This window comes from Microplitis mediator, chromosome 9, assembly GCF_029852145.1.
Source record: "Microplitis mediator isolate UGA2020A chromosome 9, iyMicMedi2.1, whole genome shotgun sequence".
Lineage (NCBI taxonomy): Eukaryota > Metazoa > Arthropoda > Insecta > Hymenoptera > Braconidae > Microplitis > Microplitis mediator.
The window spans coordinates 8,610,013-8,637,928 of NC_079977.1; the positions used below are offsets into that span (position 1 = coordinate 8,610,013).

General features: G+C 33.9%; 1 protein-coding gene across 4 annotated transcripts; it reads right to left on the minus strand.

The window, feature by feature from the left end:
• Nucleotides 1-206: 206 nt before the first annotated feature.
• Nucleotides 207-26,631, minus strand: LOC130675057 (serine-enriched protein). Of its 4 annotated transcripts, XR_008991198.1 has the most exons (10): nucleotides 25,879-26,630; nucleotides 23,772-23,995; nucleotides 23,523-23,652; nucleotides 23,357-23,395; nucleotides 19,272-19,389; nucleotides 19,045-19,202; nucleotides 18,843-18,974; nucleotides 8,847-9,029; nucleotides 7,118-8,384; nucleotides 207-6,803 (listed from the first exon to the last, which is right to left on the minus strand). XR_008991198.1 is itself a non-coding variant. In XM_057480513.1 (9 exons), exons 2-9 carry the CDS (start codon nucleotides 23,978-23,980, stop codon nucleotides 8,214-8,216), a joined length of 1,140 nt encoding a protein of 379 aa, XP_057336496.1. In that variant the 5' UTR covers nucleotides 23,981-23,995; nucleotides 25,879-26,630; the 3' UTR covers nucleotides 207-8,213. The 4 variants fall into 4 exon arrangements, 3 of the variants coding, with proteins under 3 accessions (XP_057336496.1, XP_057336497.1, XP_057336498.1); XM_057480513.1 differs by having other exon boundaries at nucleotides 207-8,384; XM_057480515.1 differs by lacking the exon at nucleotides 207-6,803 and having other exon boundaries at nucleotides 8,202-8,380; nucleotides 25,879-26,631.
• Nucleotides 26,632-27,916: the final 1,285 nt, after the last annotated feature.

Below are 27,916 nucleotides of genomic sequence, written 5' to 3' on the forward strand. Positions count from 1 at the left end.
AGATCACGTAATACTGAACTTGTCATTCTTTTATATCTATTAATAATTACTCTCTCTCGGTTAATAAAGAAAAAAAAATAATAATAATATTCAATAAAACTTCCGCAATTATTTTTCAATGTCAGAAATAAATAAATTGTTTAATATTTTAAATATCTTCTATATATATATATACATATATATTTTATTGTTATTATTATCTTACACATTATTATTTTGTTTTAAATATATATTTATTATATCACGATATATGTATAGAGATCGAACATTAGGTACATTTTTATTTCGCTTAGCGAACTATTCATGTAATTTTTTTTTTAATTTATTGTTCTTTTGCAATAATAATTATTGATTAATAATTAATGATAACAATAAAATACATTTTTATGATTGATTGGTATGGTAATGGATTTCATTTGATTGTAATTGCTTCGCAGAAGCCAGTTTTTATTTTATCATTTATGAATAAATAAAAAAAAATATATATATAACTGTAGAATATTGAAACAATATATAGGACAGTTCATGTTAAATCAAATGGCTTGGAAAACTTTATTTTTTATTGGCTTGATTTCTTAAAGTATTCTTTTGCATCTATTTTAATAGTTAATAGAAAATAACCTACTATTAGGTTAATTTTCGAATTTTTTGTTAAATTGTTAAAAAGATAACTTTTTATGGTTTGCTGTTCGTAACTTTTAGAAAAATGGACCAAATGAGATGATTTTTTTTCAAATTTTTCGTTTCTTCATGTACTTTTCGATAGAAAATTAAAAAAATCATGGAATAGATTTTTACCCTCGATTTTTTAGTTTGAAAATTCCAATAATTATTTTAACTGGAGGTATTTTTAATTTTTTTGAAAAGGTTTTAACCTACGCTTTCGCAAGCGTATTAATTTTTAAAACCAGTTTGATTGGAGGCTCTTAGAAATAATTTTTTTTCATTTTAGTTTTGAAAAATTTGATTTTTCCATAAATGATAATTAAAGCCAACGATTCTGTGATCTCATCGATAGTTTTAACTTGAAGAAATGGTAATCTAAGATTCTTAGATTAGACTGCTCTTAACAATAGAGTAAAAGATAGAAGTTTGAATTAAAAATAAAAAAATAAAAAATAAAGAAAGATACAAAAAAAAAAAAATTCGAATTATAAAACTAAACAATCGGGTAAAAATACTTTCAATAATATTTAAGAAAAATCAGTTCCACACGGAAAAAACAAATTAGGTGCTGCAACAGAACGCAGTCCTGTGGAAGCAATAGGACAAAATCTTGTTGTAGCAACAGGACTTTCATGTTACAGCAACAGGACACATCCTGTGAGAGCAACGGGATAAAATCCTGTTGCAGCAACAGGATTTTCATGTTACAGCAACAGGACACACTCTGTGGCTGCAACAAGACAAAATTCTATTGCAGCAACAGGATTTTTCCTATCGAATAGATAAAATAAGGAACAAGTTTCAACAGGATTTTGACCTGTTGCTTCCACAGGACCGCGTCCTGTTGCAGCGCCTATTTTTTTTCAATGCATCGGCCAATTTTTCAAGAAGTTATGGACAAAAAACAAAAAAAAAACAACATCCCTTGTACGAGTCCCTGGATCCAAGAAATAACTTAAATTTGACTTTTTCGACTTGCATCGATACTAAGTAGGTCAAGTTATTCAAAAACAAGTCAATAATGGATAAAAAAACAATAGTTTAGTTTTTACTTGCTTTTGGCTAACTTGACCTAGTATCCATTTGTGACAAAAAAGTCAAATTTAAGTTATTTTTTGAACCCGGGTCACCAAAAAAAATTTTTAAATTTACTCGTACACCGTTTTTAATGGTTACAAGAGAATTAACATTTTCCAAACCGTCAAATTTGGCGTAACATGCTTTATACATTAGACTCATTTTTTTTTTTTTTTTTTTTGATACTGTCAAAAATTATTTGTCGAGAAAACATTCTCCATAACCGTTAATTAGAAATTAAAATGCCGCTCATTTTATGTAATTTGTCATGAAAGTATGGAAAATAATTATCTATCAACCATACTGTAGTACGTAACTTCGTAGAGAACATAATTCTAATGAATATTTGATTAATTTTCCATGACAATTATCCTTGAAATTCGAAAAAGTTTTTAATATTGTATGGTAAGAGACCCAATATCCGATCAGGGAACTAGTACCTGATCACTCATGTATTTGTATATACATATTTACTAAATTTTACTGAATATAGATGTACAAATACATATGTGATCGGGTACTAGTTGCCGGATCGGGTACTGGGTCTCTTACCTTATACCCGGGTCAAAAACAAAACTTGATTCAGACTCGTTTCACCTTATTTTCTTGAGAAGTTATCGATTTGCCAACGATTTTGTGATAAGATATCGACTTTTTCGACTTGAATAAAATTTTTGTCAACTTTTAGAGTTTTTTCATCTTAATTAGAACTTATTCATCATCACTTCAAGCATAAAAGTCATTCACGTTACTTTGCCTCGCTAAACCACGTCGAAAAAACGTTATTTATTCGCCTTACTTCAGACTTGCTCAACCAAGTCAAAAGCAATTACTATTTGTTAGTGTAAAATGTGTTTTTCGCGTTTCACCTTAGTTTTGACTTATAATTTACGTCAAATAAGTCAATTTTGACTTGATTTTGAATTTTTCGTCTTAAATCAAGGCGAAAACGAAATGTATTTCATATCTGGAAATGAGGATCCATAAAAAAAAGTCGAGTGTGTCTTGTGAAAAATGGTTCTAAATTTGAGTTGATAAACAAAGTCTGAAACAAGTTTTATTTTTTACCCGGGTGTACTAAATAATTTTTAACAAAGCATTAAAAAAAAAAGTTTTACAATAACAGTCTAGTGTATATATATTAGGGCCCAAAAAAACCGACTATTTTTTTTTCGAGTCTCTTATAAAAATTTGTTGGTTTAAGATGTTTTAAGAGGCCACTCCAAAAATCATCTCGAATAAAAATTTTAGAAAGGTCGCTCACGAATTTTGAAAATATCAAAAATGATTGGAATTCGGATTTTTTGTTTCTAAATTTTTTCTTCCTCGTGGCAGCAATATTTTATATCTATAAAATGATGACTATGCTGAAAATTTCAGCCCAATGTTTAAATATTGAAACGACGCTCAAGAATTTTGAATATTAACTGATAATATGTAGCTAATACTTTGAATTAGTTTTTGTATTTTTTTATAACTCAATTATTGACATTTCACTTAAATGTAACTTTTGCATAACCGAAAATATACAGGACAGTCTTAAACAATAAAATTGGGTAAGTTTTGAATAAGCGAAAAAACCTTAAAATTGAATTAAAAAAACAAAAAAGTATGTAAATAACTTATTATTTATATTTCTCGGGTTGTATTTTTATTCATTATGATACATATTGATGGTGAAAAAATTGAGAAGCTTTATTATTAATATCCAAGGGTCGCTCGAAAATATCCAAGAGACAGTACTCGGAAACATTAAAAATTCTTGAGCGACGTTTAAATATTTTAATTTTGGGCTGAAATTTTCAGCGCAGTCATGATTTCGTAAATATAAACTATAGCTGCCACGAGAAAGAAGTAATTTAGAACAAAAAAATTCGAATTTCGATCATTTTTGATATTTTCAAAATTCGTGAGCGACCTCTTGAAAATTTTTTATCGAGCTGATTTTTGGAGAAGCTTTTTTAAACATCTTAAATCAACAAATTTTCATAAGAGACTCAAAAAAAAAAAAAAATAGTCGGTTTTTTTGGGCCACCCTAATATATATATTGCATATTTTTTAAATTTATTAATATGTATATGTAAATGTATGTGTGTATGTATATATATTTTTTTTCTTAATATATATTACTCTTTATATATAAGATTAACAAGCATTTTACTAGCGTTTACATCAAATTTTAAAATCGATGTCAAGTATACTTTATCCAAACAAATAACAGCTTTAATTTGTTTATAATTTGATTTTTTATTATTATTTTATATTTATTGTAAGTAATATAGTTGAATTTATGTAATCATTATAACGATATAAAATACTCCGACAATATATTTATATATTATTATAATTATTTTGTATTAGACACGCAGTCAAATTTACAATTAAAATATTATTTATTTGTTTTATATTTAAAACATTAACAAGCGTATTTTTATCATTTTAAGATAGTTTTAGAAATGTGAGATAAAATGGTCGATTATGAAAGAAAAATTGATACCTGGAAATTTAAACTGATAAAAAATTTTCAATGGCTTACTTTTGCTGAAGTATTCAATATCTTATCTTACTTCACTTTAAATTGTGTCGACTGTGATTATTGTTTAATAAAAATAATCCGCACTGATAGAAGGATTTCTTAGTATTTAAGAAACCATTTCTTAAACATCTTTTTTTTGTATTTAACGAATATTTCTTACTATTTAAGAAATGATTTATTAATAGTTAAGAAATCAGGCCTTAAGCAATGATTTCTTAACTATTAAAAAATCATACCTTAAATAGTAAGAAATATTCGTTAAATACAAAAGAATTATGTTTAAGAAATGGTTTCTTAAATGCTAAGAAATCATCCTATCAGTGCGTGCAAAAAAGGTCATTCATTACTTCTATAAATTTTACCTTTCAATTTTAATATTTAAAAATAACAAATGAAGAGTAAATTAATATGACCAGTATAAAGTGGTCAATTCATTGTAAAAAAAACTATTGTTTTTAAGATTCATATTATCTCAAAAAAATTTCAGACCATTTGACCCTACACTTCTTAACTTTACATAACATTAATGATTTAATTATAAAGTAATTAATATGTCAGCTAAATCCACAATAATTATTGTAACTTTTTTTTTACAAGGTAATATTAAAAAAAAATAATAATAAGTCATTTTTCTTTGTTTTTTAATATATATATATGTATAACGGGCACCGATGTCTTCGGGAGTACCGAAAATATTGAGGTAGGAAAGTTGTTAGGGCGTCATAGAGTTTCCCATAGATAGCGACATTTAAATATTTAACATCTATTTCTTCACATTTATATATATACATATATATATACATATATACATTTTTATATATATATATATATATATATATATATATATATATATATATATACATGTATATATATGTATATGTATATATTTTATAATGATAATGATATCTAACGTGTATTTATTTAAATAAGTTGAGTATATAATACCAATTCGATGGTTGTCGAGAAGACGCCCTCAAATTACTGTGACTATGACTATCAACCAAATACTTTCTATCGATTTTATCATCAACGATTTTTATATAATGGGTAGCAACGTTAAGCCAAAAATTTTTTTGCTCAATTTTTTTATCCTTAGGTATTTAATTAATTAAGTTAAGCTAGTATTTATTAATTATGTATCAATATATTTTTAGCAGGACAGAAATTCGGATTAGTCCTCGCGAGAAATAGTAACAGTTGGCACCAAGTACCGATAAATATAATTATTTTTTCAACAGTATTAATACTTTTGTTAATTAACTTTACGTTTAATTAAAATGGTAAATACATATGAAACGAAAAAAAAACTAAAACGATGGAACAAAAATTCTAAAACTTTACTAATCAATAATTGTAAATTTTCTTAGCTCGCAGTAGTATCAAATATATAATTCGAGTCTTTTTTTCGGCATTGATATACATATGATATAATTATTTTCATTACAATCGACGGATATGTAATTATATATATAAATATTTTTATACATAATTTAGAACATTTTTTAAGAACAAAGCGGTGTCATAAGGCTTTGAATGTATCGTATTACATATATTATAAGAGCGTATTCTAAATAAAAATACCCTTCAAGTGGTACAAGAGCAAACGTACGCATCAATTGTTATCACAATTATTTTCCTCATTTTTCAAATTTTTCAGACACCTTAAAATATTCTAATTATCATCGAAGTAAAGTGCCTCCGATTCGCGGGCAATTTTTAGGTGCGAATTTCGAAATCGGAAGTTTTATAAAAATAGCTGATTTTTTAATCATTTTTTTCATAATTCAATTTTATTTAGTGATTGATAGATATATCAATCTAATAAAACGAAAAATATAACTACTAAGTAGCCGTTTTAAATTTTAAAAACCTTCATTGGCGGATGTTTATCAATAACTCAATGATATTTCATAATAAAATTGATAAAAATAAAATAAACAGCTATTTTCATAATTTAAAAAATTTTATGACCTCCGAAGCTCTAAAAATCTTTCATCGCTATCAAATTGGCGGTTTGTTTTAAGGTTTTCCGAGTATACAAATTCAAAAAATTAGAAAAATAATTGTTACTCTTTATATAAATCGATGAACAGTAAAAAATATTTATGCGAATGAAAATAAAATTATCATAAGAGCGTATAAAAAAATTAATATGAATTTAACAATTAATTAAAAAAATTTATTCTTTTCATTTGTCATACTGTGAGTAAATCCATCAATTACTCGAATATATGAACAGTCCTTATGACACCTTGGGGTTAATAGTATATTACACTACAAGGGAAGAAAGTTGAAATTCCTGCCCTGTGTGATAAGATGCCCGAGGCGAAGCCGAGGGCATCATGACACACAGGGCAGGGCTTTCAACTATCTTCCCGTGTGGTGTATACGATTTTTCTTTATACCTGGTCGAAAGTACGTTTATTAATTACATTTTTGAATACTATGAACAATACAACCACGTTCTGCCTTCAGCTGACAGGTCGGCCATGTTTTTTTTATTTGCTCCCTATTGACGCGCCTCTTTCGGACATACATAAAACTTTAATTTTTTTCCGTCTCTCTTTTTTTTTTTTGTTGCGTTTTTGCTGCCTGCCCCGCGACATTTGAAAGCACGAGCGAAGCGAGTGCGTCTGGTCGGCGGGGGCAGGCATCAAAAACAAAACAAAAAAAAAGACATAATTATACTTATAAAAAATAAAAAATAACTATTTTTTTTCAAAAGAAATAAATTTATGCCTATAAACAAGATTTTTTTCCTGCCAATAAATAATATATAAATAAATACATAAACTTTCAATAATTAACTTCGCCTCTGCATCAAAATCTTTTATCACCTCATCCTCGTCCATAGATTCATCCGATGAAACTTTTTCATTTATCTTATCATTGTAATTACACTGTTTAATTAAAATATTACGTACAACGAGACACAAAAATACTGACGCATATATAAAGCAACGATCTACGACGTTATCGTGAAAAATTTTATTTATAAAGTGGTAGACGATCACTAGATGGCAGCAACCGGCTGTTTCTGTAGGCCCGAAAAAATTTTTTGCTCCCGGCGACAAAAGTGACGCGCATGTAACTCCACCAGGAGAGGGAAATAAGACTTTAGGCCTTAAAATTAGGGAGGGAAGTGCGTACTTTCGACTAAGGGATAAAGAAAAAATATTTTTTTTATTCGCATTAATTTTAGAAACTCTTATGATTAACAATATTATACGCTCTTATGATATCTGTAATTCCATATATGATAATAATAAGCCTTTCTGTTCGCTGTCAGGTGGTTCAGCTTTAGATTAATAGGGTATCCCCCGTTTAGATTTATAAATATAAATAATATTAAATAAACGATAATATTCAATAATAATTAATAGTTTAAATTTAAAACTTGTGAGTTTTATAAAGCCAAACTAAATCGGGATGACCATCTTGTTTTATAACAAATCGTATATACAGTCCGTTATTTCTGTCAACATTTCCGTCGTCCTCAATAACATTATCCTGACGTGTAAGTATCATCGTCGGAGTCAATAAATCATTTTGATAATTTTCATCACTAAAATTTTGTGTTTCTTCTTCTTCTTTATTTAATTCTATTTCTAGTTGATGTTCTTGTACTTGTTTTTGTTGCTGATAATTAAAAACATTATTATTTTTTTCATCATGTAGTTCAAAATCCACGGAGATGTCTTTAACCTCTTGAATCTGTTCAAGCTCAGACTGCTGATCTTCAGGCATAGTTGGAGCTGGAGACTGTACTACTACTTGAATATCTGACTCAATTATTGCACAAGTTTCTGTTGTTGTTGTTATTGTTGTTGTTGATATCGGCAAGAGCGCTGGTGGTGGAGCAGAGTCGAGCTTGTTGTTGTTCACGGTGGTTTCGTCCGTGGCGGTCGCTAAAGTCGCGACCGGAGCCGTAGGTTAGTTGCTACCCGAATTTTGCTTCTGATCCGATCCGACGTCGCTTCCGCAGGAGCTCAAGGTTGTGTTGCTGCCGTACGGATCCAATGATGATTGCACAGACATACTGCGACCGTGTTTTCTCACTCTGTAGGGAGAAAGTTTTCCGACGTCGACACTGGAGGGGTCTGCCTGCAACAATCATCTTGTCAAGTCGATACTTGATAATTCTTTTTTAATGAAACAATTACTTTATTTGCACATCAAAATTTACTCCTACATTGAATGCATAGTTATAAATAAGACTTGATGTTTTTAACATCAATATATTCAACCATTACGCCAAAAAATTGAATTCACAAGTCAATTACTCCCGATATACTTAAACAATTGACTTTATTTCTTTTTTATAAGCTTCAAAATTATTTTATAGATAGCTCAATAAATAATTTTAGTAAAAGAAAAAAAGAGGTTTTTTTGTTTAAAAAGTAAATGTAAAATTTTTTTTATCCCAAAAAATAAAAATTCCCGATTTAAAAAAAATTAATTTTGTTTCGAAGAATTTAACTTTTATTAAAAATCAGAGACGAAAAAATAATCACAAGTATTCTTATACGGATATACTTGTAATGAAAAATGATTTATTGTACGCACCTGATAAGCCAGTGAATTCATAATTGTAGTATTAGGTACCAGTCCCAGTGGATGCACTTCTTTCATTAACATTGTCGCAGGTATTTTATGAAATTGTATGTACTCTAGAAAATTACCTATTACATCAGGTAACGGTATACCTGAATTACTATCGCAATATTTTTTACTCCACATTAATGCTGCCTATGAAAAAATAATAATAATAAAATTAAGTGGTAAAATCAAATTTTTCTTTAATTATTACTCTATTTACTATTAAATAATTAACATTGAATATTTCGGGTCAAAAAATTAAATCTGTTTAAAAATAAATGATAAATCCAAACATTTTTTATTTAATTTGGGTTTTTAAATAGTATTTATTTTATGCAGCAATTTCATCGATTCTTGTCCGTACTATTCCTTATCCAGGCCAATTATAGACTTATTTTCGTATTATATTTAGACTGTTTTTAATCGGTTTTAGATTAAAAACCGACTTTAGTTATAATTATTAATCTGTGTTCATTTGTTTTCAGGACCAAATCAACCCGGGTTTCCTAATCTCCGCAAAGGAGAGCTGGTAACATGGTTGAGTGCCAACCGGGCGCGTACCCAGGTGGTGGATAGGGGGTCGGCCAGGGTCAGAAGTGATAGCTTACGATGACTTCTCCAGCGGGAGGTACATGGTGGGCAGGCAACGACTGCTTTGGTTAACAAGCAGGGGGCTAAGGTCTCGTCGCAGACCAACTTCCCAAGCCAAGGTGTAAGCCATCGTGCCGAGGGCTGGATGACACAAGGATATTGTGTCGCGAACGATGCGCCTTGGCTTACCAGGTTCAACCCTATTGTATTTAATGCACCTTCTGCCAGTATCAGGCTCTGCTAGTGGCGACTTTTATTTCCTGACTTCTCGTGGGGCCAAAAATGGAAACAACAAAATTTTTAAAAACACAACTCTGGATTAGAGACTTCGAAAGAGGACTCCAATCGTTCTGTCCATATGGACTTCGTGAAGGGTACGGAAGGCTCAGTTAACACCGGGACTTCTGGAACCTCTACTGATGAAGAAAAGAAGAAAAACTGCAGTGGAGCTGCGAAAAAGGGCCTGGAAAGCCAAATCGGCTGCCCGGGAACAATTTTCGGGGAAAAACAGTGGGGAAGCTTCTCCCTCTGTCGAAAAAACTTTAATGGAAGATGGCTCTCTGATAACTGGTTGCCTAAAAAGGCCCAGACCGGAGGACCAAACTCTACCAGAGGCTAAAAAAGTAGTGAAGCGAGACAAGGTGACTCACAAGTCGACTGGTTTTGGTGACGCTGGTTAAGCGGACAATAAGGTTGCTATAGTGTCTTCTGGCTACCCTAGCATGTTGCTGAGCCCGGAGACAGATGATCTGGTCACGGAGGCGTTGGTCAGGGTTTTGGATGCTGTCCCAACGGGGCAGCCGGTCCCATGCTTTGACGGATGCCGGTGGGATCAGAGAGCTGTGTGGGTCACTCGTGCCGATGAAAAAGCCAAACAGTAGCTGCTAGGGACTGCCCCGGCTATTAAGGCTACGGAGGGACTAGTTCTTGAGGTTCTGGAGAAGGAGAAGCTTCCGAGACTTAAGAAGCTGACTGCGGTTCTTGGTTCTACCGAGGAAACCAAGGTTATCCTAAACAGGTTGGAACGTCAAAATTCTGGGCTCACCACTCAAATGTGGTGGGTCTGGGACAGACGGGTGGTAGACAAAACTGTCCACCTTGTTCTGGGAGTAGACCAGCAGTCACTGGTAGTACTCTTGTGGTGCAACTACACTCCCCACTTCGATCTGGGTAAGGCCCGTTTTTACGAAGCTTCATCCAAGACTGTGGCTGGGACGGGTAGAGGCGCTTCGGGAGGCACTGCTAGTACAACGAAGTCCACGTCCGGAGTAATGTCATCGGCAAAAGATAAGTCGGGGAAGCAAGAACACAAGAATGAAGCAGCCAGTACTGCTCAGGAAACTGACACTGCCCCCGTACCGCCAGAGATCGTGATCGTTCCACCTCTACTTTCTCCAGCAAGAGAGCCACTGAGCGGGTTCCTCAGTGGTGGGGAGAAAGAGAGGAAACGCCCTATCTCGACCTTAACCTCATTAATAGGGTCAATTATCAAGCCAACTCGCTTTACAGGAAGTGGGACTTCCGAAGGGGAAAAGGCCACATCTCCGGCAAGGTCGGGATCCAGAGGAAAGCCCACAAAGGTGGTCGATTGTCAAAGAAGGCCTGACAGGGACTAAGCAAAGTAAGCAAACTACCCTTGCTCAGGCCCTGGTGGGAACCCTTCAGCTGTCCGGCACATCGAAAGATGTAGCAGCCGCGACTAACAAAGAGGAACACGATGGACAGTAGGCTGCCCCCTTTCTTCTTCAACCTATCATCCCCTACCCCTCCTCTTTCATCTCCTTCCCTTTTCCCTTCATACAGTAAAAGTGATAAAACAGCCAGTGCGGCAGTTTCGGTAACTGCAGGACAGACTTGTTTCTCGCAAATAAATTTGCATCACTGCAAAGCGGCCTCTGCATTACTTAGTAGAGACCTGGCTCTGTTGCAGATAGATGTATCCCTAATCCAAGAACCATGGGTATACAAAGGGCAAGTCTTAGGGGATAAACAGGAGAACCGGCAGCCTGATCCATGATGACTCGGAGCTGGGGCCTAGGGCCTGTGTCTTTATCAATAAGAAAAACATAACGCTCACGTTACACCAGCTTTGCACCAGGGATCTAGCCGTCGCTTTCATAAAAATATCCATAGAGGGAGCTAGGATAGAGTTGATTATCGGCTCTGCCTATTTCCCATATGAAAATGTCAATGTACCTACCAAAGAAATCACTGACTTGGTCGAATACTGTAGGTCTAAAGGGCTGCCGCTCCTGATAGGTTGTGATGCAAATGCACACCATTCAGTCTGGAGCAGCTCAGATATTAATGAAAGAAGCTACATTGCTAGAGTACCTTTCTACCATATGCCTAGATATCCTAAATTTAGGGTCTAGGCCCACTTTCATTACTTCTCAGAGGCAGGGAGTGATTGATACTACGCTAGGCTCTCATGAGATTGCACAGTTGGTTACGCATTGGCGAGTGAGCGAAGAGGATTCTCTTTCTCATCATCGCCAAATTTATTTCGCGTTGAAAGACAGCAAAGACGGTAGGACTGGGGATACATATAGAAACCCTAAAGCCACGGACTGGCTGATCTACAAGAAAGAGCTAGTAAGTAGGCTGAGGAAACCTTGCGGAGGCCTCAGAACTGCCAGTAGGATTGAGCAGGAGATCCAGCATCTGCAGATAGCTATTGTTCAGCCCTTTGAAATTGCATACCCTTTAAAAACTAGGAAATTTAGCAAGCGGGTGACATGGTGGAATGCAGAGCTGAGTAGGCTTTGTTTCTGGTGTAGGATACTACTTAACAAAGCGTTGAAAACGAAATCAGACCAAAACTGGGTTGAGTACAAAGCATCCCAGGTACAATACAAAGAGTGTATTCAGGTCTCCAAAGCTGAGGCCTGGAGAAAGTTCTGTGAGGATCTTCACAGAAGTGAAGATCCTTACAGGATCTTCACTTCAGGTCCCACGCTTTAAGCTAGGTGGTCTGACTCTTCCAGATGGAACAGCAACAACAAACCACGAAGAAATCTTGGCTCATCTCTTTGAAGTACATTTCCCTGGCTCGGAACTGACGAGACAGGGAGAAAATCAAAGGGAGGAGAGAAGTTTCACACCCACCAGACAAGGTGACTGGAGGACTGTTGCCAGAGTGGTAACGCCCAGCAGAATTGAATGGGCCATTGGTAACTTTGAAAAGTACAAAAGCCCAGGGGTGAATGGGATTTTTCCAGCTCTGTTACAAGAAGGTGGAGAAACACTTTCGCTCTCAGACTGGGGCACACTTCCTCTATTTTTCAAGCAGAAGTATACGCGATCTGGGCCTGCACCAATAGAAGTATTTATTTGAGCCAAATAAGCCATTTCGTAATAGTTAATAAATGGCTTATTTGAATAGAAAGAAATGAGACATGAAGTTAAGGTTATAACCTTGAATGGAATGAGTGTAATTGTTAGTAAAAATTAATTACAATATTTCATTCTTGTTATATCTTTTCTATAATAATTTTTATCCTCAATTAACATTAATTGTGTATATTACTTTCTTTAAAAAGATAGAATTAAACAGTCCTATAAATTATTTGTCAAAACCTTACTTTATTAACTTCATGTGTCATTTCTTTCTATTCAAGTAAACCATTTATTATCTATTAAGAAATGGCTTATTTGGCTCAAATAAATCTTAGTTAATAAATCATCTATTAACTATTAAGAAATGGCTTATTTGGCTCAAATAAATTTCATTTAATAAATCATTTATTAACTATTAATAAATATTTATTTGGCTTAAATAAATACTTCTATCAGTGTGTGTAAAGCACATTTTAGAGCTGGAACACCGGAACCAACACATAGACATATGCAGTGATAGCCGTGCAGCTCTCAAGTCACTCACATCTGTCGTGGTGACTTCAAAGCTTGTACGGGACTGTATTATACTCGTTAACGAACTAGCGAGTGCTAACTATGTCAATCTCATTTGGGTACCGGGTCATAGCGGTATTAAAGAGAATGACATTGTGAATGAATTAGCAAGAGCAGGAGCCTGAAAAACGAGTCCTGAGCCAGCCTGTTCAATTCCGGTGTTTTTGTGCTTCATCAGGAACCACTTGGTTCTATGGACCTGTAACAGGCTGTTTGACCTGTGACTCGAGGTCAGAGGCATGCACTATACGAGGGCACTATTTTATGGGCCATCAAAGATATTAAATACCAGACGATTAGGGCTCGACAGATCCAAACTGAGGATTATTGTCGGGCTCGTTACAGGGCACTGGCTTACGGCCAGCTTCTGAAATTTATGGGAATCACCGATAATTCGGTGTGCCCCAGATGCAACTCAGAGGACGAAACTCCTCTTCACCTGCTGACCCAGTGCAGAGCCTTAACGAATGTAAGGACAGACATCTTGAGGATCTGCGATGGTACTCGGCCTAACCTTTTAGAGGTTTGTATGGGCGGATTCTCGAAATTTGTAAATCTGCACACCCAACCTTTAATCTAGCGAGATTGACCTAGTAGGGCCGAGTACAATGGTTCAAAGGAACTGAATGCTCGGCTCTATGCCAAAAAGGTGTCAATTCTTACTCCAATTCAATTCAATTCAGGACCAAAACAAAATTTTTTTTTACTATAATTTTTAGTCTACTTTTAATCGCCTTTATATAAAAAAAAAGACTTTTTACACATGAAAACAATAATAACAATAATAATGATAATGCCCACGGTGCATGTTGTTCGGCCAGCAGAGATTTTGTTTATTTCGTGGCGCACCGTGGGCAAAATAGGTCAGCCTTCCACCTGCTGGCCTACAAAACGCACAACAAACTTTACGTTGGATTAACTCCCCATCGTGAAGTCAAACTGAGTTCAAGACGATACTGAACCCAGACGTGCTCCCCACAACCAGCCCTTCTCGGATGAAGGCTACCCACTAGTTGGGCGGAGCACCGAGATTCCGATTGATGACGACCTTGGCGAACAACGGACTGCATTTAGGTGGACGAAGGAATTACGAGCCGATCTCTTGATGTGTTATCATAACAGTGAACCAAAGCGGAGAGGCTACATGGCGAGGATGCATGCTCTTTGGAGCGATATGCATCCTGACCACAGCCATTTTTCACAACAACATCTTCGTGACTATGTCCGGCGAACACGAAGATCACTGTTGATAAATAGACGACTATCACATCGTTTGTCATTTCCAGCACAGCTACATCAAGAGAGACGCCGTTCTTCTGAAGACGCTGACAATGATTTTGAACGCGACAAGTATGTGTCTCCAAAAAGACACATTACCCTAAGGACCAACTTGACACGGAGAACCAAGAACTATCTGCACGGATTCAGGAAGATTCTACTCTACTCACCATCAATCAAGCTGTCTATGATGCTGCTTCCTCACTCTTACCTCCAGAAAAAGGAATAATTCTTCTCCTGAGGCTGAGATGAGAGGGCGCATTGGGCAGCTTTCACTGAAGATTGATGATCTCCGGAAGCATGTCTCCCGCATTCAGTGTGTGATTGAATATGTAAATGCTTGTAAAGCGTTTACGTCTAAAGTCCGCTGTATTGCGGCTGGACTGCGACATCAGCATCACACACTGAATAAGGAGAATCTTCCTAATATTAAAGAAGATTTCCTTAACAGGTTCCGGGCTCTAGTGATGGCTAAAAAATTACTAGAGAAAAAGCTGAAGCGGCTTCTAACACCTAAGACCTCTATTTCTGGCGATCCCCCATCCATCGAGCGATTAGAAGCTTTCTGGTCCGAGTTGAATGGTGATTAACCGAACGTGAATCGTGACACTCCAGCTCTCAACGACTTCGAAGCATTTTGTCGAGAACACCGCTACGACAATGCTGACGAAGAAAGCCCTGAAGTCAGCGTGGAAGAAGTTCGCTTAGCTCTGAATTATAGTAAGAACTGGGCTGCTCCGGGTCCGGATGGCATTAATTTATTTTGGTGGAAGAAATTAACTTCTACCCATAGTCATCTGGTCCGGATTTTCACAGCATTTATTAGAGGTGATGAACCGATTCCGGGCTGGTTTGTAGAAGGACGAACCATGCTTATCCCGAAAAAAGGTGACTTGTCTGACCCGAAAAACTATAGGCCTATCACCTGTTTGAATGCGGTTTATAAGATTTGCACCAAAATCTTGAATAATCGCATTCTGCAGGAGATAGATCCTGTATGGCAGCAGATATACGAACAACGTGGCAGTAAAAGAGACTTATCAGGTTGCAAAGAGAATCTGTTAGTAGATCGTTGTGTCACTCAAGACGCGATCTACTATCAGCGCAACCTGTCAATGGCCTGGATTGACTACCGCAAGGCATTTGACTCAACATCTCATGAGCTGATTCTCTCTTTGCTCAAATGCCTCGGGGTCAATCGCGACAAAGTAGAATGCATTCAGCGTACTATGCAACTTTGGCGTACACGGTTCCACATCTCATGCAGCAACGACAAACGTGTAATCGAAATTGTACAGTATAAAAGAGAAGTCTTTCAGGGAGATTCTCTGAGCCCTCTGATGTTTTGCATCTAACTGCTGCCAATATCTGTTATGCTACGCCGTATTCGTAGATACTCAGTGGGCCCACCAACTGATCGGAAGTATTCGATCACCCTCTTACTCTACATGGATGATCTGAAGCTATATGCTCCTGATGAGGAACACCTTCAGACAGCCTTGAATATCATAGGGGAGTATATACGGGATGTCGACATGGCTTTTGGGTTGGACAAGTGCGTGGTCGTTAATCTGATGAAGGGTAAGTGCTCTGATTTGCGTGAGGATACCGAGTTAGTAGATGGGAGCGTCATTAACCATCTTGACGCCGGAGATTCGTACAAATATCTAGGGATTGACGAGAGTCCTATGCAGGACGTCTCGAAGATCAAAACGACTCCCTGCAACGAGTATGTGCGGAGACTCCGAAAAATCTGATCATCAGAACTATCCGCGAAAAACGAAGTCGCTGCAACAAACATGCTTGCTGTCCCAGTGCTTCTCTACTCTTTCAGTGTCCTTAAATGGACCCGAAAAGAACTCAGAGACCCCGATATCAAGACACGCAAAGTCATGAATATGAATCGGAGCATGCACCCTAAGTCCTCAGTCACCAAATTATACCTTTCCCGGCACATCAGAAGGAGAGGTCTACAGAGCTTGGAGTGTCTACATGATCGTTTGGTTTTGGGTCTAACATACGAAGTTGTCAATTCCACAGCAAACGAAAACGACTTCCTTATGCAAATCGTTCATTATCATGAGAATAGGCATAAGGGAGCGTTTTTATATAAGGCAGCAATGTACGCGGCAAAATCCCTCGGTCTCGGAAGAGTAAACCCTCTTATTGAACTCCCCAAGGAGGAATTTAAGAGTGTCATCAGGAACGCTGAGCAGCAAAAACTGCTCAGTGCCCACATGGACGTTCATGCACAGCGTGTTCTTTAAACACGTGCGTGATCACGGCTTGTCCACCCAGCTGACGTTTTCCTTCCGTAAGTTAGCTGGCTTGATGTCCGAGACCGAAGGGTATATTTTTGCCTGCCAAGATGGTGTAATTAACACTCTCGAATACCGTGCTTAAATGGTCCAGATGCAGCTACCCGACACTTTATGTAGGGTCTGTAAGCAACATCCAGAGACGCTTATGTATCTCTTGTCAGCATGTCCTGTGCTGACAAGAAGTGCATACATTCAGCTTCACAATGCTGCTCTGCGAGTACTTTATTACCACTTTAGAGATGCGCACGGTATCGATAAAACACCAGTGCTGCCTTATCTGCCAGGAGATATTCCGCAAGTTGTTGAGAATGAACGTTACCGTATTTATTGGAACATGCCATTCGCAACAACGCGGAAAATAGATCACAATAAACCTAATATTGTGCTCTTCGATAAAACCACTCGTGACATTTATGTCATTGAGTTTTGAGCACCTGCTGAATATAACATCACGGTTAAAGAAGAGCCCAAACACGAGATGTATCAGGATCTCCTGTTTGAAATTGGCAAACTTTACCCAGGCTACCGTGTCAAGCTTGTCATACTCATTGTTGGCGTCCTAGGAGGTATGAAACAGTCTTTCGTGTCTGCGTTAGCTAGTACCAACTAGTTCAGCGCAAGTTGAGTTTCTGGCATCGCGGATGCAGAAAGCTGTTATCCTCGGATCCCTCCGTCTACTTAGGCAACGAAACCTGGCCTGCTGCGCATACTGATCATCTTGTTGATGAAGCATCGCAGCAGTAACGATTTGGCGCTCAGGTGAGGCCTTCGGTAGAGTCAAACTACCGGGGATAACCCCCTGAGCATTTAACAAAAAAAGAAATAATAATGATAATAATAATCTAGATTTATTTTGAGTTAATTTTAATTTTCTTAATATTTAAAACCTGCTAATGCACTTCCGTAATAAGATGTCACAAGAATTTTGATAGTTTCTAATGCTAAAATATTTTCGATTTTATCCAGTAAATCAGAAAAATTTCTTGACTTTGTAAGAGTAATTTTATTATTTTTATTCAATATTATAAATATTCAGTCAAGACAACAAAACAAAGTTGTCAAACTTTCATTAACTGCCGACATTTTTAAATCAAAGACACTACCCAGATAGCAAAATGACGTCTTGATGAGTTCTGAATGAGTTCCTATTTATGATTTGGACGTCTTAAAAACACGTTAAAGAAGTCTTTAAGAAGTTCTCAAGATGTCGAATGCGCCACCTAGCGAACTCAGTAAGACATCTTTAAAAGTTCTCAAAGAGTTCTCAAAGAGTTCTTTTTTCTGACTCCGCAAATAAGACTTCAGAATGAACTTACCATGACGTCTTAAGGAGTTCCTAATTTTGACTTCATTTTGACTTCAAAAAAGTTAAAAAAAGAATACATTTAGACGTCACAAAACTGACGTCTTATTTATGAAGTCTTCAAGAACTCTTAATTAAGAGTTCTTAAAAATGACACCTTTAAGAAGTCATTATAAGACTTCTTGAAGACTCCTTCAAAAATACGTCGTAAAGCAGTCATTCTGACTTGAATGCTGTCTGGGTAAGTAAATGGTAAGCAAAACATACTCAATTCTGTGACTTATAATATTTTTTATAAATAAAAATATTACAAGTCCATGATTTAATGTAGTTTTGTCCTTGCAAATTTTCAGAACTAAAATTTGTCTAAGTTCAAGAATGAATCTAGTTCTGTCTGCCCGTAACGCAATTATTTTTTAAAACAACAGATCAGAAACAGATCAACTAGTTCAAATACAGACCAACTAGTCCAAATGCAGTCCAGTTAGACTAAAAATCAGATCAAATTTTTCGACCCGGAATCAATTATTGTTGTTATAAAATAAATTGAATAGTAACCTGAAATTTAGTGAATTCATCAGCTCGTAATTCTTCGCGAGCTAAAATTAATCTAACGACATGCTGTGGTAAAAGTGTAAATGATCCAAGATTCAATACTTCATTTCCATGTTCGTCTACAAATTCTAGAACCTGTAATTACAAAATTATATTCAATAATCCATTACTTGCATAATAAAAAATTAATAAAAATAATAATTACCTTTTGCACAAGTGTTTTTGTGCATTTGTACTGGATATAACGTTCAGCAGACGCTAAAAGTGCACAAACAGTATCAACGGTAATGCAGCATTGTACGAATCCAGCACAGGCTTTTCTTAATTCATCTAATCCATAATAATCAGCTGCATTCATTACTCCTAATTAAAAGAAAAAATAAAATTTGATTATACACTAAAAATCAATACATTAAAAAGATAATTAATTACCTAATAAAGTTCTAGGTTGCAGTGTTACAGATCCAGTATGAATGTACTCAATAAGTTGCCGAAAAACATCTGGTTCAAATTCTTCGATAATGAGGGTGTGATGCTGATTTGATTGCGGCTAAACAAATAATTAGTTAATTTAATTAATAGTGGTTCATAACAACAGCAAATTAGTATTGTTTGTCATTCTAATCTATAACGGCAATAAAAACGTGCTAAGCAACTAATGAACTTGGCTCACACATCAATATTTAAGGACGACTACTTTTCCGTCGACTGAAAAATCGATTGTTTTCAGCGATTATTATTCTGCTGTGTTATACCCTAGTGGATCAAAATTACGGTCAATTACGATAATTTACTGCATTTTTCCGAAATCTGCCGTAATACACAGTATTTTTACGGCACATTTTCAGCAAATTGTACGGCCATTTACAGTAATTTGCGGCATTTTTACCGCAAGTTCCGTATGCTTTTTTATTTCTACAGATTTTACAGTGCAATACATCACTTTACGGCAAAATACCACAAGCTTGCCGCAATTTCATAGTCAATCACCGATCTGTTACTGAAAATTTACAGTAAAAATATCGTACTTTTGCTGAAAAATACCGTAGGTTTACCGTAAAATACCGGAATTTACCAAAAAATGCCGTAATTCTTCCAAATACAGTAAATTATGGTAATTACTCAAGTCGAAATCTTCGGCATACTTTGAACTTAAATGAGCATTGGAAACCTACATTAGACTTTTTAAGACATAATCATTATAAAATCTTGAAATGGACCTACTAAGAATTACAAAGGTTTGAATTGAACCAACTTAGACTTATAGAGGCATAAATTAGACTTAGAAAGATATAAATCGTGAAGCGAACGTAACTAGATTTAACAGAAAGAAGTACGCAAGGAATACTACGAAAAGAAAAATTTTTTAATTCGCGGACTACTGGAGAATTGATGCAAGTAATTAAGTCATCTATCCAGTGGGCGAATGACACCAAAGGACGGATTGGATCCCCCAGGCAGCCTGGGACTAACAGAGAGTCGATTGGAAGAAAGTCTAAGGCTAGTGAAAAATTGATACAAGTGATCCATCGATTTTATCAGTAGATTAATGACACCTAAGAGTGGAATAGGACCTAGAAGCAGCCTGGGACCACTAGAGAGTCGATTTAAAACATTCTGAGTTCGTTCGTTTCATGACATATGTCTTTGTAGGTTTAATGCATGCCTCTTTAAGTCTGAATAGGTTCAATTCAAGCCTTTATAAGTCTAAGTAGGTCCATTTCAAGATTTTACAATGATTATATCCTGAAAAGTCGAATGTAAGTTTTCAATGCTCACTTAGATTCAAAGTATGCCTTAGATTTCGACTCGGGTACCGTAATTTACCGTAATTCGGATCCACCAGGGTAAAAATGAATACGTGAAAGAAATTTTAGTTAATATAGGTTAACCTTTTTAAACCGGACGTGTCCTATTTGATAACTAGTTTATCCCTGATTAAAAACTCCGATTAAAAATTTGTAATCGAAAACTTCCGATTGAAGACCTAACATAAATACTATTTTCTGATTGAATTCGAAAGAAAACCCTCGCAAATTTGAATCACGGTGGAAACACGGTGGGTTTGTTACATTTTACCACTGCGATTACGCGGTATATCCACCGTGATTCCACGGTGGCTTTACCACCGTGTATATACGGTGTTTCCACTGTGATTACGCGGTGGATACACTGTGGAACCACGGTGGTGAAATAGCACAAAGCCACCGTGGAATCACGGTGGATATACCGCGTAATCACAGTGATAACACCGCGTAGACAAAGTGGTCAAGCCATCGTGGAATCACGGTGGACACACCGCGTAATCACAGTGGATACACTGTGTATACCCGGTGGTGAAATGGAACAAACCCACCGTGTAACCACGGTGGATCCACGGTGTTTACACTTCCACGGTGTTTCCACCGTGATTCAAATCTGCGTGGGAAATTTTAATCGGATTCATGTGGTTTCAATCGGAGAAAAAAATAGAAAATGAAAATATTATTCGTTAATTGAATCTTAATTGGAGTCTGCAAAGGCGCTTCGCACCATAAAAAATCGGAGGTGAATACAAATTTTATTTCAATCTGAATTTCCTTGGTCCGAGTTCCGGAGTTTTAAAAAAAATCACTTCGCATGCGGAGTGAATAGGGATTTTTTATAGGCGGAGTCATTTTGGAGTGACGCGGATTTCATTTCAATCTGCATTCTCTTCAGTCCGAAGTTTAAATACTTAAATAAATTTATATTTGATATAGAAATAACTGTTAATGAGAAACATAATTATTTCAGTGAATAATTGATTCTGGTACATGAATAATACGTATTAATAATTAAACATATAATATTATGATTTTCATTTGTAAAGGGTTTCAGTAACTCGCTAAATTATAATTTCATATAATACATAGTGAAAATAGTAAACTATTTGAAAATTATAGTGACCTAGTTTCTATGCGAATATTTTATACTTCAGTAAAATATAAAACATTATTTCCTAGGATGGTTGATGTGAGTCATATGACAGTTTGTAATTAGGAAAATTATATTCATAATGGACAATGAAAAGTCTATTTCTTTAACTTCATAAGTGTAAAAGTTTTCATTATCCTGCTTATAATTTTTAAACATTACTTCGTATGAATAAACGAAGCTCGTAATTATTTCCATACTCAATATAAATGTCAAAATAACAAAATCCTCACTATGTTTTAGTAATTTTTTTTATAATTAATATTTTCCAAAACTCCTCTTCGGAGTGAAATTTACTCCGAGGGATTGAAACAAATAAAAAGTCAGCCACTCCGGATTCACTCCGCGTTCACTTCGCAGATTTTTTACAGTGCAAGCATGTTCTAATTGACGCAATTGGATTCAAGGGGAGTTTTTAATCAGAGTAATGACACGTTTAAAGATTGAACTTTTTTTTCAAAACTTCTTTTTCCATGCTAATGCAAAAACTCGATCTTAACAAATAAGATCTTCAATAGCTCGAGCTTATTTTATTTCGAAAGTGGGCACAACTCAAAATAAAATTTTAAAGATAATCCACAAATTAAAATTTTCTTATTTAAAATTAAAATTAAAAATCTGAGGAATAAATATCGAAATTGTTCTAGTTTAAAATAACTTTAGACAATTTTAATGAACTTGGAAAAAATAAAAAGGAATACAAATTTTGTTGGCGGAAAATAAATTCCCTTAAATAAGTCAGTCTTGTAAAACTTTTTTCAATACTAAGTATAAAAATTGAAAAAATCCACATGTCTAAGTGAGTGGATTTATGTATCTCAATTTCATTACTTCAGTCGATGAATAAGATGCACTAGAGACAAAATAGATAAAGATTATAAGCATCTAGAACTAGATAGCTTCAGTAGAATAAATCGTTTTTAGTCAGGCGTTTCCCATACGAAAAAGGAGATATATTTTTATATACGTCGTATATATGCAGTTTGGCCTGGATATATCCAGATATATATTTTTTTCGTATGGGCTGTACAGTTTTTTTTTTAAATTAAACTGTATACTAGTTAATATTTAATAAATAACTAAAAATTCAAATTCGACTATAATTAAGTGATACACGGAAAAAAATTTACTATTGCTGCAACAGGATTAATACTGTTGTTGCGACTTAATAGTAAAATATAATTACACAGTAAAAAATGTTGTGTCATTGCGTCAAAAAACTTAGTGTTACAAATTTTTGTGTTAAATATTTAACACTTTTATGTGTACATTTAAGACTTATTCTGTTAAATCAACCCAAAAAAGTGTTAAATATTTAACACAAAAATTTGTAACACTAAGTTTTTTGACGCAATGACACAACATTTTTTACTGTGTAATTATAATTTACTATTAAGTCGCAACAATAGTATTAATCCTGTTGCTACAACAGGATCATTTCCTGTTGCAGCAACAGTAAATTTTGTTCCGTGTACTTTTAAAATTTTTTTTCCAAATGCATGCATAGTATTTTTACTACGCTTAATTTTTTTGCCAACTCTTTTTTTTCAATTTAAAAATACCTCTTGTATGGGTGCCAACTGCTGGGTGTAACCTGAACGCTGTATAAATTTTTTATATAATTTTTTTTTTAAATAAAAGAACTTAAAAATATTAAAAAATAAAAAATAATTGAAATTATAAAGATGATTGAATTTTTTGAAAAATCAAATTAGAAATATAGTTCACCTGTTGAGCAGCATTCTGTAAATTTAAGAGTGGCTCGGAGCTTCTTTTGAGAAAAAATCTCAATTTATCTTTTTGCGGTTCTTTTTTGCGTTGTGGGCTCGGCGCCTGATAGAGCATTTTATGGAAAACTCTGTGGTAAGAGAAAAAAAAACGATAAAAAAATTCCATTTATCGGATAAAAAAAAATAATTTTAGAACAGAAATATTATTTTTAGTGAGTATTTATTATTGAATGAAAATGAAAATAACCTGCTGCGAGCAGCGAGAACGGCCTTCACCGCGCAAACCGGCTCCCTGGTGTCACCGACGAGAAAGGTCACGTCACAAAGCTCGGGCATGCTCGCCAGGAACTTCATATCCTCAGCGAGACCCGTTCTATTTTCGAAGGTCGAGTAATCCTGCTCGTCGGCCACTCCCATCACTCCCAGCCCGACCCCGGACCCCGAAGCCTCTGGCATCGAGCTTTCCTTTTCCTAAATAATAATAATAAACAACCCTTAGATATTTAATTCATTTATTTTCTCCGCAATGTAACCTCATAATTTTTTTTTTATTAAAAAAAGAAAAAAATCATAAATAAGAACACTTTGAAATCTTTTATTTAGAGTTGGAAAAAAATGATTGTACTGCAGGGCTTAGATAAACATTTATTAATTTTTTTCAATCTCATTTTCTGTATATTAGTTTCATATTTTTTATAAAAATTTAATTGTTCAATTTAGATAAGAGCTTTTCTTTGTAAGTTGAGGACAAGTTTTACAAAATATGTGACTTTTTGAGATGAGTAAATAATGTGGATAAATAATAGAAAAATGATTTAATTTCTCTACAATTTAGGTCTGATTAAAAAATACTGTAAGTTTAATAGTTTTTAAATTACAGCCATTTGAAGTCTTTCAAAATTTATGACAAATAAAAAAATGCCTCGATTGTATAAATGGTTATATGACATGAGAATGATTTATTTTCAAGAATTTTTGACAGGTTCCCAAGTTGTAGGAAATTGAATTTTCTTTCCGATGATTATATATCACCTACATCTTATATTTTTCGTAAGATATTTCTTATCGAAGTTAAATTCACTGTTAAACTGTAAATAATTAAAATGTTTTTGAATAAATTTCGTGATAAAATAAACATTGAAAATTTTTTTTTTGTAAAAATTATGTAGGAAATGTATAAAACAATTATTCTTAGTCACGTTAAAATGATATGTATTTATCCTAAAAAAATACTGAGGTAAGACAACAACAGCTGAAGAAAAAAAAACTTATGTAGACAAAAATCATAGGAAATTTTAGATAATAATTTTTTTTTTAAAGAAAAATGTGTTATAGGAAAGGGTATTTTAGCATTTGCAACCATTGGAGAGAAAATATGTCAAATGGATTCGAATAAGTTGTTTTATTCTGAAACTTTGAATAAGATGGTTTTAATTTGATATTACAATAACGTAACTTTTGTATTTTTAATGTATACAACATATATAATAGGGAGGAAATAAATGGTACAATGACTGCAAATGATCCTTATGCCCGTTGTTGTTTATATTGGTTTCAAATCTTTATAATTTCTAACGGCTTTTTTAACTACCCGCTAAGAAAATTGCAAATTTTCAAAAAAAGGGAAGTTATTTCCTATAGTTGCTTATTAATTGTGCTATTGACATACACTTCCATTAAAAAATATTCATAACCCGACAATTAGAAAAATCATTGAAAAAATAATCAAGTATCTTAAAAAAATATACTGTCAGTTTTAAAATACTCGAGCTTATTTATTTAGTTTAATAATGTCACCAAATTAATAATTCAAATCAATAAGTCATCCAGTGGATTCATATAAAAATAAAATCCGAAAAAATGACAAACCAAAAATTGAAAAATCCGTCAACTTGTAAAATTATTTACCTTTACTAAAAAACATCCAATTCGAATTAACGTCTAATTCGTTTCATCCCCGACTATCTAAATACGATGAAAAATTTAAAACAACAAAAAATTGAAACCTATTTTTTGCGTAAAAAATTTGAATTAATTTGTAGATTAAATTGTCAGCAACATTTTTTAATTTTACTAAAAAAAATTATTTGACCACTTTTTCACCCGATTTACTTTAAACTTTTTTTATATTCTAGTTTTTACTATCCCATGAATCAATATAAACAAAATATACTGATTATTCGATGATTTCAACAAATTATTGACTTATATACACAGAATAAAAATAATTTTCACGTAAGTGAATCAGCTGGGACAGAGTGAGCGTTAGCAGAACACATCTCATTGCTTCGCAATTGAATTGTGCAAAAATAATCATAATATTAAGTCTTAAGTAAAAATTATAAAAAAATTACCTGTTGCTCAAATCCCGGAGCTTCTTCGCTCGCCGGGCTGCTTCTCCCTCGAAAGAACACTTTTACTTTTTTTTTTTTAAATCAAGTAAATTAAAATTCAATCATAATTTGTTTAAAGTCCTCAATATGTTCATTCAGCATTTCATTATATCAATCGATTTCTTTTACACTACCTGTTACTACAACCACTTAAACAATTAATTAATAAAAATAACTTAACAATTATTAAACAAAAAATTTATCAACAAAAATATATGAAATATTCAACAAAGAATCCTCGAGCGCAGAATCTCAGGACGTATTTTTTAATATCTATTTAATCAATAAATAAGAACTTTTCAATTATTATATTTCATATTCATCAATTATCAATAAATAAATCTCGTCATTTATATAAATTATAAGCAATTAGGATTTAATATAAATATGTAGCACTAAAAACACTCGAATTCGATAATTAAAATTTAAAAAAAAACTTATAAACTTATATTTATTTGTATAGATGAATTATAAATACGAATATAAATATATGTGGCTATAGATGTAGATGTATACATGTATATTAATATTGTTTTTAAAATCTACAAGAATCAACAGTTCACTCACGAATGAATGAAACAGGTCACGAAAGCTTTAAACTAACAGCTACCCTTAACTTTTAAAAATCAACTCTCGTTTCTCGGGCACCTTCACACGCCCGTCCAAGGTTCATAGATAATATGAACAGGTCGATCCATGAATGAGCAGCTTGTCAAGCTTAACACCAGGGTGCACCCTTCTGGAGAAGTCCTTTGGTATCTTGTTATCGCAGATATTCCACTTTTACGTTTGATTCAAAGCGCAAACGCAGAGCGCGAGCTTTCACTTTTATACTTAATTTTTAAATTTATTTATTTTTTATTTATTTATTTAAATATTTAAAAATAAAAAACTTTTAATATTAGTTTGATATAATTTACTTATTTTTTTTTTTTTATTATTTTCATTTTTAAAGGAATTTATTTTTATAGTTTATGGTGGAAAAATAAATTCCAATAGGGTGAGGTGACCCTTTTACGAATACTACGTCATTCACTGAATTAGGTCAACTCGATAAATTTTTTTTTTTTTATAGTAATTGACAAATAAGGGGATTTAATAGTTAGTTGAATAATATAATAGATTTGAATGGAGACTAAAAAATGTAGGGTTTTTAAAAATTTATATTAAGTGAAAGTATAAAAAATACACTTAAAATTTTTTTCGACTGCAAGTTAAAGATAAATATAGGTATATAATATAATATGACTAGGAATATGACAGAGGTGTTATCATGCAGCTAGCGTCAATTAATCATAACAAATTGACCATCAGCAGTTGTTTAAATATAGTTATAATTTCCGCGCTAACTTGATACTGTTTAGAAAATTATTTTATAAAAAATGAACGACAATTGGACAAAAAAATTTTTACGAGATATTGTACTGACAATATCTTGTGATCTGATGGAAACAAAAAAATAACGGACATTTCACATTACTATGTATGACAAAAAAAGTGTAATTTCACGATACGTATTTAACAATTTATCCATAATGAATATGAATTTAAATTATAACACACTCGAGTAGGAATTTAAATCGTATGTTCCCTGACGGATCCGCATTACGATACAATTTACGGTAAAATACCGCAATCTGCGGTAAAAATGCGGTAATTTACATTACAATACCGCAGTTAACGATAAAATACGGTAGTTTACGGTAAACGTGTGGTATTTTTACCGCAAACTTTTAAGGGACCGGTAATTTACCGTGAAATTGTGGTAAGCCTCGGTATTTTACCGTAAAGTGATATATTACACTGCAAAAACTGTAAATATTAAAAAGGCATACTGTGCTTACGGTAAAAATGTCGCGAATTACGTTAAATTGTCGTGTTTTACCGCAATTCGCCATAAAATACTGTATATTACTGTAAATTACCGTACATTGCGGCAACTATGCCGTAGAAATGCCGTATTTGACGGTAAATTACGACAAAGCGCGGTAAATTACCT